The following is a 17,675-nucleotide window of genomic DNA, read 5'->3' as shown; positions in this document are numbered from 1 at the left end:
GACAGGAACTACCAGTCCATCCTGTCACAGGACTCTGCTATTGGACTTATCATGGCACAGGGTAAGAGAAATGGGTTTTTTTCTCTTCTCTGAAGCTCTCTGGGAAAATCAGAACTTGTGTTTATTTATTTATTTATGTTTCAAGGCCTGTCTCTACATGTGTGCACTGTACTAGCCTCGTCCCCACACCCACTTCTTCTGGTTAATTGCTTGCATTGTACTAGCCTCGTCCCCACACCCACTTCTTCTGGTTAATTGCTTGCATTGCTACATCTAAATTTAAAATAGCTAGTCAAGGTTTCCTCCCCACTCCCTCCAGGCAATCTGGGAGGTGCTCTCACAAGATCCACCCGCTCTGCTCGACTCTACTTCTCTCGTGATGGAGGCTTCACTTGGGCGGAGGTCAAGACTAACCTCTGGGAGTTCCAATTTGCTGCTTTGGGTTCTGTCGTGGTAGCTGTACAGAAGAGACGCCGAACTAGCTCCGTGCTCTGGTCATGTGACGAGGGGGCCACTTGGACCACCTCTAGCTTTGTAGATAACCAGTTCCCTCGAGGCATTGTCGTGATCGGTATGCGTACAGAGGCGGGAGAGAAGTCAAGACATGTAACGTGAGTCAAGTTCACATTACAGATTAACATGTTGTGTGATAGTGTGTCAATATGTTCATTGTAGGGTGCACTGTACAGTGTACATTGCCACAAACCCTGTGTTTTAGTTAATTTTATACTCTTAAAGCACTCTCGGTGCACTTACTATTTGTGCCTTTGATACACAGCGTGTTTGGCTATGACGTGTTCGGAGGATTCAATGAGTGGCTAGTGTTTGATCTCAACTTCACCTCTGTTGTGCCGACACAGTGTGTTCAGGACAATGACTATTACAACTGGATACCGACTGATGAGCGACCGGGATATCGCTGTCTCCTCGGGGAGGTGGTCGCGTACGAGCGGAGGAATGCTTCAGAGTGTTGTTATGTGGACCCTGGCTATGAGACGGGGGTGGAAAGGAGCCATTGTCCTTGTGCCATAGAGGACTTTGAATGGTGAGAACTAGGCTTGGGAATAATCATGATTGTGCTTATTGGGCGGGTGGAATAGATGAGATGTTTTAGAACAATACCTTTTGTTATGCTCACACAATCACACACATTTGCTTTGCCTGGTCATCTACAGTAGTTGATATTTTAGCTGGATTGTTTTCTCGTGCAGTGATTTTGGCTTTGAGCGACAGACTCTGAACAGTCCGTGTATCCCGTACCCTGGCAATGTGTACCCCCCTGCCCCCCCGGACCCCTGCAATGAAGGGAGCAACTACACATATTCTACCGGGTGGGTACAACGACACCTTCACACACACACACACACACACACACACTATCCCCCCCCCCCCCACACACACACACACACACACACACACACACTACCCCCCCCCCCACACACACACTCTGTCCATTCTCTATCAGTATAGCCTTGTACGGTTAGTACTGCAGTAGACTGAACTGACATTGTAGAGTGTATTTTTAGTAGTTTACAGCACACCAGCATCATCATTCACTAAACTCTGCCCTGTTTTGACTGCAGGTATCGTAAGATAGCCGGTGATCAATGTGTCCCTGGCAAGGAGACCTATTTCTACCCCGTTAATGTACCGTGTCCGGTTCTATCACCTCAGTTCCTGATCATATTGTCCTTTCCTAGAACTGTTGTCAAGACTGGCAGTGACGTTACCTTCAACCTCACGCAGTTTTATGTACGTTATGTCAGCAAGTACCAATCTTACATTAGTTGTGACACACCTAGCTAATAGACGCATTTTGTCTGGTTAGAACAATCAGATGTTTTAACTACAAACGTACATACACATGTATGTTGATGCCAATGCCAATACTAGGAATTGTTATACCTTTGCCCTCGTCATGTGCACAGGGTTCCGTCCAGAGTACAGAGTATCGGTGGAGTTTCAATGACTCTACTGCCAATGTGGTGAAAATAGGACTAGCCAGCAATCAGGGCCTCGTACATGCCTTCAGCAGTCCAGGACTGTACACTGTTACTGTGACAGCCAGTAACAGTGGGGGAACTTCAGACACTAAGCAGATCATCACAGTCTATGGTGATTCACATACTAAGAATATGGTGCAACTAGTTTTTCTAGATCTTTCAACCCTTTTCGCTTCATTTGAAATAACAGATAAATGCTGCTAAATGACCTCGAGTGTGTAGAGTGTTGTGTACAGAGCCTATCATGTGGTCCCACGTAATGTTTAAACAAATAAGATTGGCATTTCAAGTGAGGGTTACACAGTACATGACCTGTTTATGAGCACTGTAGTTCTAGTGTCTCTACTGAGTCAGATAACAGACTTTAGCAACTTTCACTACTCTTCATTACAGATGTTGTAGAGTCTGTGAACATAATCCTACCACATCAAGTCTACCAGAATGAAGTGCCCGCCTCTATAGCTCTGTTGTTCACGGCAAATGTCACCTCGTTATACAAAAGTAACTTTCTCGGTATCTCAGAATACAGGTGGACCTTTGGTGATAATACCAACACTGTAAAGTCGGACACGGCTGCTGTTGTGTACACGTTTGCCAACCCTGGGACCTACACCGTGACAGTCAATGTACATGCTCCCTTTGTGGGGACTAGTTCAGAGGCTGACGCCAGCCTTGTGGTGTATCAAGGTACGTAGGCGTGGTCTCTGTGTGTAGGTCATGTGGGAATCTTAATGTGTATCTGGCTATGTGTATGTGTGCTTTTTATATACTTTTGATGTGGCATATTGTAAAAGAGGAATGTGGAATGAAATGGAATATGAAACGACGGATATGAAGAGCATGGATGGTATAGGGCACATATATTCTGAATGGGGGGAGATATACATGTATAGAACACACACAGAACTTGACATACAAAGCTCAGTATCTTCTACATTATACATAATTAACCCGAGGCGCGTAGGCGGCCTCGGTTACAGTAGTCTGTCAGTCTGTCTGTGTGTGTGTCTGTGTGTGTGTCTGTCGCTCAGTTTGGCTTACCTGGTGATTTAGGCATCACAATTTGTACGTAGGGAAACTTGTAGCATTAAAACTAAGGCTTAAAATTTTGCAGATTTTGCAAAGAAGTCTTTGTTTCGCAGAAAAGGCGAGCTAAGCTTTTGTGTACTACTAAACGCGGCTATTATTTGAAACATAAACCATTGTAATTAGGTGCGGCTATTATTAGAAACATAAGCCATAACATAAGCTGATTGTTTGTGGAAAAGGGTCGATACGATAGAAAGCTAGAATTGTGTCTGGTTTGTCTCTGTGACTCTGGGATCCTACTCCAGGAGCCATACTTCTCTGCATGAGACTCTCGGCTTTTTTCCTGTGATCATAGTCCACAGTGCATATAAATATACTGTTCTCAAATGTTTCAGCATGCCTCCAGTCTGGTTTAGCTACTGAGTTGCTGTGCTACACAGTTCAATAAGTCATACATGATAATTATTCATCACTACATGCACTGCATTATATAACTCTTCTGGTTTCTTTATAATCATGTCACGTCACCAGACGAGGGTTTGCACTGTAGTGCTCTAGTTTATACATGTATAGATCTCAGTTAATTGAATACATGTATCTTTCAACAGCCGTAACTTGATTCAGTTTCAAAATAAAGCTTAGAAAGAGATAGTTAACCTAATGTTGGGCCTATATTAATAATTGGTAATTTTTTGGTCTTTGGACCATGCATCGGCTATGTATCTGTGGTATTTGACCGAAATTGGCAAATCTTTCATCTCCCAAAAGGTTTCTCTTTCTAAGCTTGAATACACGAAATGCAGCAGCTGAATACAGAGCATCATCATGCTTTCTTTTAGTTTTATTGTTCCATATTCCATTACATTTCGCATTCCTCCTTTTACAACATGCCTTCTGATGTTGTCAGATAGTATATTGTATGCAGCACTCACTGTTTAAAAGCCTTTCTTTCCTTGCAGCAAACTCAGTTGTTGACATCCTTGCTGACGATAATGCTGTACAGACCATACAGGGAACCAAATATGTCACTGCCAATACCTCCATCACCTTCCACTCCCAGACTGATATCCTCGTCCCTCCGGACACTAACTACACTTGGCATGTAATTCAAACCAGCTCCTCTGCTGGAGTCAACATTACAACACATGATGCCACTCTCGAGTACACATTCACTAAGTGGGGACCGTATCTCCTCTCTGTGATTGGGCGCACTGAACTGGGGGCTTCCTTCGTGGGACAACTCGTCTTCACTGCAGAATGTAAGTACTCTGTTCCCATAGTTATAGGGCTGCTCTATTCTCTAACAAATACTAATGTACTTTTTTTGTGTGTCCTGTATTTCTCTGCTCAATATTGCAACCTGCTCCATCCCCTCTCTCCCCCCATTCACACACACACAGATAATCTTAGTTCAGCCTCTCTAGTTGTTAATCACTTCCCCACGGCTCGTACTGGGACAGTTATTGTACTTAACATAGAAGTAAGGAACCCAAGTGGCAGCTTCTACAAAGGCCCCCTCCAGTTATTCCTACTGCGTAATGGATCTAGTGTCTCCTCTGCCGTTGGGGACACGACTAAACAGAAGTCACTCATAACTATGGAAGTGACTGGGAGAGGGGCGTTGGATTATGAGCTCAGAGTAAAGAACGATATCTCCTCTACTAGCCAGAACACCATAGTCAATGTAGTTGGTGAGTGAGTGTACACTCGTTTTGCATTGTCGTATGTACACCTCACATAGTCGGGCGTCGCCGCCCTCGACCGTGTATCTGGATTGTGGCCTATTACAAAAAGGTGCAAACAGATCTCCCAAAAATTCCAAATTAGACACTCCGAGAAAAATTGGACACTCAAGAGACTCAATTTACTTGCTTACAGAGAAATTTTGGCAATTTTGTGGTTATTTTACATCACTTCTACTATTACAAATGTACTCCCTCATGCAGACATTGGTGACTATGCTGAACTGACTATCCAGTTCTCTGGCATTCCAAAGACCCAGTACAATGACTCTTCTTGGCAGAGCAGACTCCTGAATGGTGTTCAGTTTGCTATTGCTAAGATACACACTGATCTACCTCTGTACCTGATAGAGCTGGTGGGTGTACGAGTGGTAACACAGAACAATTCAGAAATCATTACAGAAGATTCGAACATTCTTAAGAGACAAGCTGGTGCTGACACAGTGGTGTTTGTGTATGTGGATTTTAACATTCTGCCAGCAGAGTACACTAGTCAGAGCATCGGAGACAGTTTTCAGGTAACCACGCACGAATGTATTTATGGGCATTTCTAGCTTCAAAATCTGTTTGTCTCTGTTTAGTCTGATTGAGTAATTATTTGATTCCCCTAGTTTGGCCACATGATAGTGACAGAGGCTCTCAACGGCAATCTGACTGTGTATGTAGACAAACAGGCTGTTCACATCAGCTTTGCCAGCTCCCGCACTGGAGGGATAATCATCGAGCCCCCTGTAATTATCGACAGGTTTGACAATGAGAAGTATGCCATCATTGGAGGAGTTCTCGGAACAATCCTTCTGGTTGCCGTGGTGATCACCGTGACGCTGATCGTGATTGTCACCTTCTATCGCAGGTACAGTGCCGTAGACTCCATAGTGTGTAGTGACTCATTCATTATCTCCCAAGCAATTATTAATAGCACTAGCTACATGTACAACCCTAGCTAACTGTGAAGATGGGAATGTACAATGTATGTATAATGTGTGCTATTGTCGAGAGTAGATAGTTACATGTATATGACTATATTTGTGTTAGGCAATCTCATTTGAGAAAAGAAGCTCATGCTATATACAATAATAGCTGCAATTTTTAGATTCTGTTGTTGACAGATCGATGCTTTCTTCCCTCACAGGAAGTACACTCGACTCAATGTACGCTACTCTCGTCTCCAGCAGACGCCGGTTCGGTTCACATTCACCCCTGGGGGTGAGATGGTGGAAGAGGAGGAGGATGAGTTTGACGATGATGGAGATGAACCCTCTGAATACAAAGTCAACATTTGAACACGTATAACCCTCACACACATACTTTGTGTACGTACATTACCTAGATGTACATTTTGATCACTGAATGTTTTATATAATCATAGCCAAACTGAGTTTGTGAGTACGTAGCTACACATAAAAATTTTGTTGTTGTACACAAAAGCTTATTGGCATATGGAATATGCTTTTTCCCCTGAACTGTTGAATAAAGAATAATTATTGGAAACGATTTCATGACTGTGCATGCATGCATGCATTGTACAATTCATAAAATCACTGAGTTAATACTTTATATAGTACAACACAAATTTAAATGTAATGCATATCAAATATGCAATTTAGAAAAAAACTACAGTTAAACCATAGGTTTAGACAGTTAGCAGTCTCTAATGAAGGCACACCCTGAAAATGTTCGCCAATGTGGCTATATAGTGCTACTGAAAACAATAGTGCGAGTAAGATTAGGAGGCAGCAAAATGCTGAAACACGATGGAAAAAAACTGGGAAAAAAAATGCAAGTCACTTTAATCGTCTCTTGGCCCGAACAGTGCTGTACCCACTCTTACACTTGTACTGCCATGCTCAATCTGCATAGAGAGAAAAATACACTCAATGTCTATAATTATGCCTTGAGGCGTAGTCGCACGAGGGATGCAGTGACTGTGTGTGTGTGTGTGTGTATGTATTCCAGCTGTAACGGCTCAACGGTTGCAATGCGACGAAAACTAACAACTTCTATAGGCTTCTAGCTACGTTCTCTTGGATTTTGATTCGTGGATTTGCAAACTAAAGCTTTGTTCTCCAGTTATGGCTAATTTTACTTACAGTGAAGGCTGTTGCAGTCTCTTTCGTGGCATCATCTGTTCGCACAAAGTTTCTATTCAACTTATGAGTTAGTCTTGCACTAAAGCGCTAGCTTTTTGTTAGCTACAAGAGAGTCAGAAAAGAGCTGTTACTAGCTATTAGTAGCCATTTGTGAACTTGACCTCTTGCAAACACACCCCTTATTCCTGTGGATCTAATGCGCATGCACGCTCATCCCCACGTGTGAGAGAATCCATTTTGATTCGCAGAATCAATTTTCTTCGTTATAATAGCGAGACATTACAAGGTACACAGACGAAGGTACATGCACAGACAAGTGAACATTGTTTCTAATGGGACGACATGATTACACTCTGTACATTGCATATAATACAGAGGCCAAATAATTATTACAAGTACAGTGGAACTTCGATTATCTGGACACCTTGGTTCCATACAAAGGCAGGCCGGAAAATCGAATAGATAAACAACGCCTTGATCCGATCCACCCACTTAATTGATAAACAGGGTTGTTTGTGAATGCGCAAAAGATAAGCAGGCCTGTCTCCATAGTAACAGCTGCAATGCGCATGCATACTTAAGGGACACGCCCATTTCCTGAATTATAAAATTGCCAAGCCAGATAATCGAGGTTCCGGATAATTAAAGTTCTACTCGCTGTATAATGCATTCAGGCAAGCTTACAACACAGAAAGGTAGTTACAAAACATTTAATACTTACTGCATGTTCATAGTCTCCTGACATTCCCATGCTCAACTCAAGAGGTCGATGGATTTTGAGTAGCTTCTTGACTTTATCATGACAATCAACCAGCCGCTGCAAAGAAAAAACATGAACCCTAAAGGAACCCATAAAGTCATTGTAATAATGACACATAAGAAACACCACAGAGTAGATAAGAGTACTCTAGGAAACACATACAATAACAAACACACACAAAGAAAACATACAGTATAAGCGTTAGTAAAGCTCTTTCCTCCACAATACTAGGAATTCACTGAAACTCACCAGAAAGTCTGGATTAGACCCACGCTCATCATAAGAGTGACCCATCTGCCCTATGGTCATGAGACCTTTAAAGTCCAAGTTTTCACAATTCTCCATCACGTACTGGACCAAGTCCACACTCTCTTCAGGCATACAACCATGCTTGGCTGTGGGAACGAAGGGAGGGTTAAAGTATCAGCACAGTCAGAAACTAAGCTACCGTATAATGGGAACATTTGGCGATTTGGCGAATTCTACCAAAAAAATCTCCAATTAAAAAATGTAAGTTTAATGGTGGATGCACCATTGCCGTAGTAGCCACACCTGAGACATCTACACCAATTCGGTTCAAATGGCTCACTCGCCAAATTTCCCCATTCTACAGTACAATGGTAGCTTTGAGAGAGCTACGGTATTATGGACTACAGTTACAGTCTCAGAGATGGTTTCTCACATTCTTCCTTGCTGGTGTTGACCTGAACAAGAACCTTCAGTAAATGACTGCCATTCTCTCTGAGCCCCCAGTATGAATTGAGTTTGTTGGCCAACTTTAGACTGTCCAGAGTCTCCACCATCCACATGCCAGGAATGTCTATAAGGAACAGGGGAGTTCGTTACACTGAAAATGGAAAGACTAACTCACTTGTTAGCAGTTTTGCTTTCTTGCTTTGCAGGTGTCCAATGAAGTGCCACTTGATATCCGTACAGTTGGTGTGATTCTGTGCCAGTATACAAACAAGTCATAAGACTAATAAAGATCAACAAAGCTATATATGGGGAGGACAGAGGTGTTAATAGTTGGCACATAACTCCGCATAACTATTAAAGGCAAAGACAAACTGACATCTCACATGTAAGTATCTTGCTTTGCTCTCCAGCTCTTGAACCTATTGTGGTCAAACAGAGAGGATGTAATCAATAGCAAAGACAAAAGAAACCCAAACAACCAACAGCTGTGCACATGATAGCTGCATGTTCCGTAACATTCCTACAACATAATATCACACTATACAGTGACCATTGACCTCAGGAGTGACCTTAAACTATCTCACTGGGTTCAGTTTACCAACAGATAACTAACATAGTTCTCTCCAAAATGTCTCAGCCCTTGATTGTAGGCCCATTGTATTTTCATCACTGGCTGTTTCTTGCTTGCACCAACCAACAATGGGGTAGTGCGACCACACTGCAATGGAGGGGGGGGGGGGGTAATGAATAGGACACACACATTCACGACTATAGACTAGACAGCATGCAGATTCTTGGCTATATCAGCAAATTCCTAAGGCCATATATGGAATGCAAGCTTTTTGGGAACAATCTTGAACTTTATACTTATTAAATTACATGTAAAACTAATTTACACACAGACAAGAAACATAACATCACAGGACATACACTTTTACAGACAGTTGCTGCAGTAATTCTGGGATTGAATATTCAATCTAGTTTGCCAACTGATATGCTGGAAAGAAAGCGAGCAAACATTAGCACACCATAAATCAAAAGAAAGTCGTTCATCCAAACCCCAACTAATGCTCTTATTATCGTTAATTAAACGTGGTTCGACTTTCTTTTGTTCTTCAAATAGCTTTGATAGCATAATTATAATAATTATAGAAGTTTTGCAAGCTACAATAGTCCGATATTTATAGTAAATTGAAACAAACTGAACGCTCTTTTATAGCCGGCCTAGCATGCATAGTACAGTGGTACCTACATATGATATGTATAGGCCTAGCCTACATCATGTACATACATGTGCTTGGGTAAATATTTATACCTATTTCATTGTTTCGCTTACTTTTCTGGCTGCTCGGTCAATGCTATCCATTACTCGCGCTACCGAAGACGAGGCTCCCAGTATCGTCTCTCCAACTTTGGTGAGTGTACGAGGCAAATCCTTCACAAAAATAGTTGTTGTAGCCATGTTGATTAAAATTTCCAGTACATGTATGTGCTTTCATAGATAGAAAAGGGAGGGATTGGAAACGAATCACGTGTGCCGAACACTCCTTGTCTGCCGGAAGCATAGATCAAAGAGGGAAGTGATCACTACTTATACTTCCTCAAAATAAAAATTGTGTTCCAGCCAGCTGATTTCGAGTATATGGCTTTCTAGTTCTCAAGAATGGCTTTCTAGCTCAGGTCTACATTTGCACTGTACAATGGAAAGTAGTGCTCCGGCTCCATTTCAGAGTAAGTGATGTTGAACTGTTTGTTAATAATAAATAATAATTAATTACTTTCCATTTACTTTCTTTCCTTTTCATGTAAATGCAGGTAGGTTTAAGGAAGCTTTTATGACTGTTTTGACAGAGAGTACATAGATTCAAAGCTTCATCACCAGAGGAAGCAGTTGCCCTCAACACAGCTTCTGCGTTGATAGTTAATTTCGTTGGAGGGTTCTGAACATAGTGTGATGGTTCGGGCTGAAATTCTACTCAGAATTGAAGTCGTGACACTCTGCAGCATCATTTAATTATCATGCACAGTTAAATTTATAGAATTGAACAATTATTTATCACAGTTAAGAATTGAACATGTGAATGTGATTGAATTAACATGTGAACAATTGATTTCTCTATACATTATGCTGCCTTCTTTTGGGAAGGGGTTATTCTCATCACCTAGCTGCAATGGTCGTCTTCTATTGTCTTTCAGCAGTTGCCTCTAATTGTTGCACATGTGCTGTTGATCACCCGAAGAGCCTGTGTTCTTAGCAAATTCACTAACATTCGGGTTCTCGTTGGATTTACCCCTCTGTCTTTGTTGGCCAATTTAACGGGGTCCTGGCACAACCTGTTGCTGATGACTCCAGGTATTGTGAACAGATATCTAACCATCTCCACAAATGACCTCACTGCAGGTATTGTTATAAAAGTATAGTGTGGGCAATAATCAGTATAGCATGCTTACCAGTAATCCTAAATTCATTCTTTTGTGAATGACGATTCAAAATTTTCACGGCATTTCTGTAAGTGCAAACAAAGACAATGCAAAACTTCAAATACTCCTCTAACAGTATATTAGCAGAATATATTCAACTAGCCCTTTTTAGAGATGAAAAAAGGAGACAAAAAACACTCCTGAAATACTTTATTTATTGATATAGTACAAAAGTTTCACTTGTATCATTCAAAAAGTAATACTTACGCAAAGCACTAGGACCCAAGTATACAGTTTGACACAGGTACAAACTGCAAATCAGCTTTACATATGTGCTAGAGGGAGACATAATTTTGACTATCACCTTACCCTACAAAACTGGCCTATTATTCTGCTTCAACTCTACTGAAGTAAGTTTCTAACTTACCAGGTATGAATACAGTTAAGCCACGGACATCTGGCCTAACCCAGAAGTCTAAGTTAGACTCTAACAACGTCTGCAAGAACTGAGTCAGAGAAAATCTTTGTTACAATCCCGCCAGAACGTGATTACGTAACAAGACAAGGAGTGTTTCAACGGATATCATTGAAATTGTCGTTCGTTTCCAATCCCTCCCTCTTCTATCTATGGTGCTTTGCACTTCACGTGCATGAGAACAGATCCTGGCGATAAGGGATTGCTCCACCCCTAATACGGAGCATGCGCAGTGAACAGTAGTAAATCATGGCAATGTCAGAAGTGCAATTGTTTATTCTTGATTACACTATCTTGCACAATGTCTCCAATCTCCTTTGCACATCCCCAGCTCAATGGTATGCCTTGTCCACCGTGACTATGCATAGCAGTGGAAAACAAGAGGGCTTTCAGATTCCAAGCTTTTATTCTCCAATCTGATATGACTCCTGAGTGGTCTCAATCCTACTGACACACCAATCACTTTAGCTTTTGCTAGGCTAGGTTTTATTTCAGTTTCTTCTTCAATCTTCTCACTCCAATCTCCAGGTTCAAAAGTGTCCCCCAGTCAGATCAAGTTACTATCTATGGATCGAGCAAGGCCTTTGCTCAAGCATTGCTTTTGCATCCATTAAAGATAAAGAGTGGGGTTAACAGTGTATATGGAATAACACCAGACCTTTTGTATTCTGGTGGGAAATTAAAGAGAGAGTCTGGGCACATATGCCTAAATCCAAAGACAATTTAAGGTCTTCCCACAATGGGTCTGGAGCGTGCTCACGGTCTAAGTGGTATTGAGCCAGTATAGAGTGAGCTTAACTTCACTGTCGTCTTCTGAATCATGGATTTTATGGAACCTTTTCATAGTGTCCTGATACCACCTCGCTACCCTATCTCGGTAAGCAGACACATCTTTTGCAGAGCTGTGGGGGAGAATCAAATTACGTTGCAGCTATATGGTAAGCTGAGTGGCTGTGTGGAACCTACCTAAGAAATCGGTTTCTATAGCAGCTCCAAATTTATCAGAGACAGTGTCTGGAGTGAATCTGTCAGCTAGGATTGTCACTTGCAGAGCATCTGAAAACCTCTCCGTCAGATGCAGAGCTGTGGAGAGCCCTATCACACCAGCAACATTGATTCATGGCCATTTATAATGTGACTCAGTCTGCTCACCCCCACCCTAATTTGTGCCCAAACAATCTTTACCTTTCATTTTTTTGTTTTGTCTTTTTACATAGAAGAAGCTTTATTCCCTGTGTAGATAGATCTATACATAATACTTATAGTTAGACACTGTTTAGGAAGTCAGTTCTACATGATTTAGAAGCTAGCCCAAAGGTATGCCCAACATAGCCCTGAGGGATGTACTAAACAGTGTCTTACTACTATTTAGATCATGTACTTCACTTATAGATATACAATCATAGCAAAGATTAATGATCTAATACCTGTATATAGGTACAATTGTATTTCACCAATCAAACAATCTCTGCCCATGTGCCTGCAGTAAAGATCGCTGACTACAAAATAAATGCAAGTGTTATTTTAGAGACAACTCCTGGGAACGAGTCTATGTTTGTTCTTGATCACACTATCTTGCACAATGTCTCCAATCTCCTTTGCACACCCCCAGCTCAGTGTTATGCCTTGTCCACCGTGACCATAGCAGTGGATAACGAGAGGGCTTTCAGATTCCAAGCTTTTCTCCAATCTGATACGACTCCTGAGTGGTCTCAATCCTACCGACACACCAATCACTTCAGCTTTTGCTAGGCTTGGCTCTATTTCAGTGCACCTCTTTAGAATTTCTTTAGTTGTTTCTTCTTCGATTTTTTCACTCCAGTTTCCAGGTTCTAGAGTGCCCCCCAGTGCTACCGAGTCAGATCGAGCAATGATATATGTCCGCTTTGGTCCTGGATCATAGTGAATGCAATGGTTGATCCATGGTGCTTTGACAAGAATATGCTGTCCTCTAGCTGGCTGCATACTTTCCTTCTCTAACAGATGACTGGCCCAAACACCGGTACAATTTACCACAACATCAAAACCATCGTAGATTTCTTGTAGTGAATCGATCTTTACTTTCTTGATAGTTGCTCCTTTGCTCAAGATTTGCTTCTGCATCCATTGGAGATAAAGAGTGGGGTTAACAGTGTACGTGGAATAAGACCAGATTGTTTTGCATTCTGGTGGGAAATTAAAGAGAGAGGTTTCATCAGAATCTGGGTACACATGCCTGAATCCAAAGACAACGTCTTTCCACGATGGGTCTGGAGTGTCCTCGTGCTGCTGCAAGTGGTATTGAGCCAGTAGAGTAAGCTTAACTTCACTGTTGTCTTCTGAAACATGGATCTTATGGAACCTCTTCATTGTGTCCTGATACCACCTCGCCACCCTATCTTGGTACGCAGACACATCTTTTGCAGAGCTGTGGGGGGAATATTTGATAGTCAAATTACACTGCAGTTATGGTAGGCCGAGTGGCTGTGTGGAACCTACCTACCTAAATTGATCTGATCCTTTAGCTCTGTAGAAATCCAGTGGTTTTATAACAGCAGCAGATTTATCGGAGACAGTGTCTGGAGTGAATCTGTCAGCTATGATTGTCACTTGCAGAGCATCTGGGAACCTCTCAGTCAGATGCAGAGCTGTAGAGAGCCCTATCACACCAGCCCCAACAACAGCAACCTTGAGCTTCATCAGTGCAGAGATGAAGGAAGGAAATTCTATTACATGTACTCTATTGATCAGTGGTGATTATTTCAGACTCCTGCCTGCTTAGCCCCACCCCCAGCTCCCACCCCCATAGTTTGTGCAGTAAAGATCGTTAACTACAGAAATAAATTATTAATGTAGGCCTAAGCGTCAATTTTTGTTCATGATTACACTGTCTTGCACAATGTCTCCAATCTCCTTTGCACACCCCCAGCTCAGTGTTATGCCTTGTCCACCGTGACCATAGCAATGGATAACGAGAGGACTTTCAGATTCCAAGCTTTTCTCCAATCTGATATGACTCCTGAGTGGTCTCAATCCTACCGACACACCAATCACTTCAGCTTTTGCTAGGCTTGGCTCTATTTCAGTGCACCTTTTTAGAATTTCTTTCGTTGTTTCTTCTTCAATTTTTTCACTCCAGTTTCCAGGTTCAAGAGTGTCCCCCAGTACTACCGAGTCAGATCGAGCAATGATGTATGTTAGCTTCGGTCCTACATCATAGTAAATGCAATGGTTGATCCATGGTGCTTTGACAATAATAAGCTGTCCTCTAGCTGGCTGCATACTTTCCTTCTCTAACAGATGACTGGCCCAAACACCGGTACAATTTACTACAACATCAAAACCATCGTAGATTTCTTGTAGTGAATCGATCTTTGCTTTCTTGGTAGTCCCTCCTCTGCTCAGGAATTGCTTCTGCATCCATTGGAGGTAAAGAGTGGGATTAACAGTGTAAGTGGAATAAGACCAGATTGTTTTGCATTCTGGTGGGAAATTAAAGAGAGAGGTTTCGTCAGAGTCTGGGCGCACATGCCTAAATCCAAAGACAAGGTCTTTCCACAATGGGTCTGGAGTGTCCTCGTGCTGCTGCAAGTGGTATTGAGCCAGTAGAGTAAGCTTAACTTCACTGTTGTCTTCTGAAACATGGATCTTATGGAACCTCTTCATTGTGTCCTGATACCACCTCTCCACTTGGTCCCGGTAAGCAGACACATCTTTTGCAGAGCTATCAGTATGGGGGAAAATAGATAACTTTGATGGTCAAATTACACTGCAGCTATGGTAGGCTGAGTGCATGGCTGTATAGAACTACCTAAATTTATTCGGTCCTTCGTAGAAATCAGTTATTTCTATAACAGCGGCAGATTTATCGGAGACAGTGTCTGGAGTGAATCTGTCAGCTATGATTGTCACTTGCAGAGCATCTGAAAACCTCTCAGTCAGATGCAGAGCTGTGGAGAGCCCTATCACACCAGCCCCAACACAACAGCAACCTTGAGCTTCATGGTAGACTCTGCTGTCTGACTAGTACCAGACTCTTTGCAGTCTCTGCTCAGCCCCACCCCCTGCTCCCACCCCATATAGATCTATAATTAATACAGTCCCTTCAGCTTTTTAAAACCACAACAGGGTGAGTAGTTGTAACTTAAGTAAATGTATCCCAAGATTGGAACATTTCTAAGAATTTGTGCTGATACCATTGCATAGGTGAATGAATAAGCTACAATATTATTCAAAAATAATTCCCCAAAAGTTGTTGTAGTGGAAAATTATTTTAGGTGAAAATGGGGGTGATCGTAAAAAAATATGTGTAACATCAAATATCTCTGGAACTAGATGTAAAGTATTTCTGGACACATTTTTTGTATCAAAAGATAGAAAATTTATTGACAATTAAAGTGCAAAAACAATTAGACCTTAGCCGACAAATTTGCTTGAGTTCCATCGCTAAGCGAAAGGGCACCCAAAATACCCCATAATTGAGTATTAATCAGTACTTGTACTTATGTAAGCTATTATGTTACCATGCATATGTTAGGTTAACTATTCAGGAATGTTGTGCCAAAGTTCCATACCTTAGCCGAAAACGATTGGTCTTTTCCGTCGCTAAGCGATTGTCCACTATAGAAAAATGTTGGTATTATATAAACCACCACATACCCACCACCTTTGGTTGCCATGGAAATCTTTTTAGATGAGTTTTATTCACCAACACAATGGTATCATCATATTTTCTTAGAAATGCTCCAATCTCAAAATATTTACATTTATGTACCAATACGCACCAAATTGCGTTTATTTACTCTATAGACTAAAGGCACAGTATAGGCATAGAAAATAATGTTAAGCATTGAATGTCTCAATGTTTGTTCATGATTACACTGTCTTGCACAATGTCTCCAATCTCCTTTGCACACCCCCAGCTCAGTGTTATGCCTTGTCCACCGTGACCATAGCAGTGGATAACGAGAGGACTTTCAGATTCCAAGCTCTTCTCCAATCTGATACGACTCCTGAGTGGTCTCAATCCTACCGACACACCAATTACTTCAGCTTTTGCTAGGCTTGGCTCTATTTCAGTGCACCTCTTTAGAATTTCTTTTGTTGTTTCTTCTTCAATTTTTTCACTCCAGTTTCCAGGTTCGAGAGTGCCCCCCAGTGCTACCGAGTCAGATCGAGCAATGATGTATGTTAGCTTCGGTCCTACATCATAGTAAATGCAATGGTTGATCCATGGTGCTTTGACAATAATAAGCTGTCCTCTAGCTGGCTGCATACTTTCCTTCTCTAACAGATGACTGGCCCAAACACCGGTACAATTTACTACAACGTCAAAACCATCGTAGATTTCATGTAGTGAATCGATCTTTGCTTTATTGGTAGTCCCTCCTCTGCTCAGGAATTGCTTCTGCATCCATTGGAGGTAAAGAGTGGGGTTAACAGTGTAAGTGGAATAAGACCAGATTGTTTTGCATTCTGGTGGGAAATTAAAGAGAGAGGTTTCGTCAGAGCCTGGGCGCACATGCCTAAATCCAAAGACAAGGTCTTTCCACAATGGGTCTGGAGTGTCATCGTGGAATATGTGGTATTGAGCCAATAGAGTGATCTGAACTTCACTGTTGTCTTCTGAAACATGGATCTTATGGAACCTCTTCATTGTGTCCTGATACCACCCCTCCACTTGGTCCCGGTAAGCAGACACATCTTTTGCAGAGCTATCAGTATGGGGGAAAATAGATAACTTTGATGGTCAAATTACACTGCAGCTATGGTAGTAAGGCTGAGTGCATGGCTGTATGGAACTACCTAAATTTATCTGGTCCTTCGTAGAAATCAGTTATTTCTATAGCAGCGCCAGATTTATCGGAGACAGTGTCTGGAGTGAATCTGTCAGCTATGATTGTCACTTGCAGAGCATCTGAAAACCTCTCAGTCAGATGCAGAGCTGTAGAGAGCCCTATCACACCAGCCCCAACAACAGCAACCTTGAGCTTCATGGTAGACTCTGGACTAGACTCTCAGTGCAGTCTCTGCTCAGCCCCACCCCCTGCTCCCACCCCATATAGGTCTACAGCTTTGAGAGTAAAACCACAACAGGGTGAGTAGTTGTAACTTAAGTAAATGTATCTCAAGATTGGAACATTTCTAAGAAATTGTGCTGAAACCATTGCATAGGTGAATGAATAAGCTACAAAATTATTCCAAAATATTTCCCCAAAAGTTGTTGCAGTGGGAAATTATTTTAGGTGAAAATGGGTGATCGTAAAAAAATATGTGTAACATCAAATATCTCCGGAACTAGATCTAAAGTATTTCTGGACACATTTTTGGTATCAAAAGATAGAAAATTTATTAACGATTAAAGTGCAAAAACAATTAGACTTTAGCCGACAAATTTGCTTGAGTTCCATCGCTAAGCGAAAGGGCACCCAAAATACCCCATAATTGAGTATTAATCAGTACTTGTACTTATGTAAGCTA

The 17,675-nt window shown here is 41.7% G+C and overlaps 4 protein-coding genes and 2 long non-coding RNA genes across 7 annotated transcripts in view; 2 read left to right on the top strand and 4 right to left on the bottom strand.

Annotated features, from left to right (window-relative positions):
* The window catches only part of LOC135331623 (VPS10 domain-containing receptor SorCS2-like), a 10,412-nt gene extending 4,147 nt beyond the window's left edge, over window positions 1-6,265 (top strand). The window contains exons 10-21 of the mRNA XM_064526845.1: window positions 1-61; window positions 320-611; window positions 779-1,045; window positions 1,212-1,331; window positions 1,584-1,752; window positions 1,929-2,115; window positions 2,397-2,690; window positions 3,992-4,291; window positions 4,433-4,723; window positions 4,979-5,292; window positions 5,386-5,627; window positions 5,907-6,265. The exon at window positions 1-61 is cut by the window's left edge and continues 42 nt beyond it. Of these exons, the coding sequence (XP_064382915.1) occupies window positions 1-61; window positions 320-611; window positions 779-1,045; window positions 1,212-1,331; window positions 1,584-1,752; window positions 1,929-2,115; window positions 2,397-2,690; window positions 3,992-4,291; window positions 4,433-4,723; window positions 4,979-5,292; window positions 5,386-5,627; window positions 5,907-6,057 (2,688 nt within the window). The 3' untranslated portion in view covers window positions 6,058-6,265. The remainder of the gene's footprint in view (window positions 62-319; window positions 612-778; window positions 1,046-1,211; window positions 1,332-1,583; window positions 1,753-1,928; window positions 2,116-2,396; window positions 2,691-3,991; window positions 4,292-4,432; window positions 4,724-4,978; window positions 5,293-5,385; window positions 5,628-5,906) is intronic.
* A 42-nt stretch (window positions 6,266-6,307) lies between these two features.
* LOC135331625 (pyridoxal phosphate homeostasis protein-like) lies at window positions 6,308-9,824 on the bottom strand. 2 transcript variants are annotated; one of them, XM_064526847.1, is made up of 9 exons: window positions 9,657-9,799; window positions 9,251-9,317; window positions 8,934-9,038; window positions 8,704-8,739; window positions 8,496-8,571; window positions 8,307-8,444; window positions 7,874-8,019; window positions 7,586-7,681; window positions 6,308-6,626 (listed from the first exon to the last, which is right to left on the bottom strand). In XM_064526847.1, exons 3-9 carry the CDS (start codon window positions 8,985-8,987, stop codon window positions 6,564-6,566), a joined length of 609 nt encoding a protein of 202 aa, XP_064382917.1. In that variant the 5' UTR covers window positions 8,988-9,038; window positions 9,251-9,317; window positions 9,657-9,799; the 3' UTR covers window positions 6,308-6,563. The 2 variants fall into 2 exon arrangements, with proteins under 2 accessions (XP_064382917.1, XP_064382916.1); XM_064526846.1 differs by lacking the exon at window positions 9,251-9,317 and having other exon boundaries at window positions 9,657-9,824.
* Window positions 9,823-10,441, top strand: LOC135331627 (uncharacterized). The gene is made up of 2 exons (XR_010393048.1): window positions 9,823-10,051; window positions 10,136-10,441. It is a non-coding gene; the product is annotated as an uncharacterized LOC135331627 (long non-coding RNA).
* LOC135331626 (uncharacterized) lies at window positions 10,353-11,366 on the bottom strand. Its single transcript, XR_010393047.1, has 3 exons — window positions 11,169-11,366; window positions 10,772-10,827; window positions 10,353-10,715 (listed from the first exon to the last, which is right to left on the bottom strand). It is a non-coding gene; the product is annotated as an uncharacterized LOC135331626 (long non-coding RNA).
* Window positions 11,367-12,678: 1,312 nt separating this feature from the next.
* On the bottom strand, window positions 12,679-13,973 carry LOC135331483 (D-amino-acid oxidase-like). Its single transcript, XM_064526659.1, has 2 exons — window positions 13,699-13,973; window positions 12,679-13,623 (listed from the first exon to the last, which is right to left on the bottom strand). The coding sequence occupies exons 1-2, from the start codon at window positions 13,893-13,895 to the stop codon at window positions 12,741-12,743; spliced, it is 1,080 nt and encodes a 359-aa protein (XP_064382729.1). The 5' UTR covers window positions 13,896-13,973; the 3' UTR covers window positions 12,679-12,740.
* Window positions 13,974-14,026: 53 nt separating this feature from the next.
* Window positions 14,027-17,228, bottom strand: LOC135332013 (uncharacterized). Its single transcript, XM_064527318.1, has 4 exons — window positions 17,001-17,228; window positions 16,057-16,909; window positions 15,007-15,218; window positions 14,027-14,919 (listed from the first exon to the last, which is right to left on the bottom strand). Exons 1-4 carry the CDS (start codon window positions 17,189-17,191, stop codon window positions 14,061-14,063), a joined length of 2,115 nt encoding a protein of 704 aa, XP_064383388.1. The 5' UTR covers window positions 17,192-17,228; the 3' UTR covers window positions 14,027-14,060.
* Between the last annotated feature and the right edge of the window lie 447 nt (window positions 17,229-17,675).

This window comes from Halichondria panicea, chromosome 2 (assembly GCF_963675165.1).
Source record: "Halichondria panicea chromosome 2, odHalPani1.1, whole genome shotgun sequence".
NCBI lineage: Eukaryota > Metazoa > Porifera > Demospongiae > Suberitida > Halichondriidae > Halichondria > Halichondria panicea.
The sequence above is the reverse complement of the archived record's forward strand: the minus strand, read 5'-3'. Positions and strand labels throughout refer to the sequence as shown.

Bases quoted from the DNA above. Each gene is read 5' to 3' on its own strand.
- LOC135331625 (XM_064526846.1), bottom strand. From the start codon at position 9,782: ATGGCTACAACAACTATTTTTGTGAAGGATTTGCCTCGTACACTCACC. The intron at 7,682-7,873 runs GTGAGTTTCAGT...TTTTCTTTGCAG, and splicing joins GGTCTAATCCAGACTTTCTG to CGGCTGGTTGATTGTCATGA. The intron at 6,627-7,585 runs GTAAGTATTAAA...CTCTCTATGCAG, and splicing joins CAGGAGACTATGAACATGCA to ATTGAGCATGGCAGTACAAG.
- LOC135331483 (XM_064526659.1), bottom strand. From the start codon at position 13,895: ATGAAGCTCAAGGTTGCTGTTGTTGGGGCTGGTGTGATAGGGCTCTCT. The intron at 13,624-13,698 runs GTAGGTAGGTTC...TTCCCCCCACAG, and splicing joins AAAGGATCAGATCAATTTAG to CTCTGCAAAAGATGTGTCTG.
- LOC135332013 (XM_064527318.1), bottom strand. From the start codon at position 17,191: ATGAAGCTCAAGGTTGCTGTTGTTGGGGCTGGTGTGATAGGGCTCTCT. The intron at 16,910-17,000 runs GTAGTTCCATAC...CCATACTGATAG, and splicing joins GAAGGACCAGATAAATTTAG to CTCTGCAAAAGATGTGTCTG. The intron at 14,920-15,006 runs GTAGTTCTATAC...CCATACTGATAG, and splicing joins GAAGGACCGAATAAATTTAG to CTCTGCAAAAGATGTGTCTG.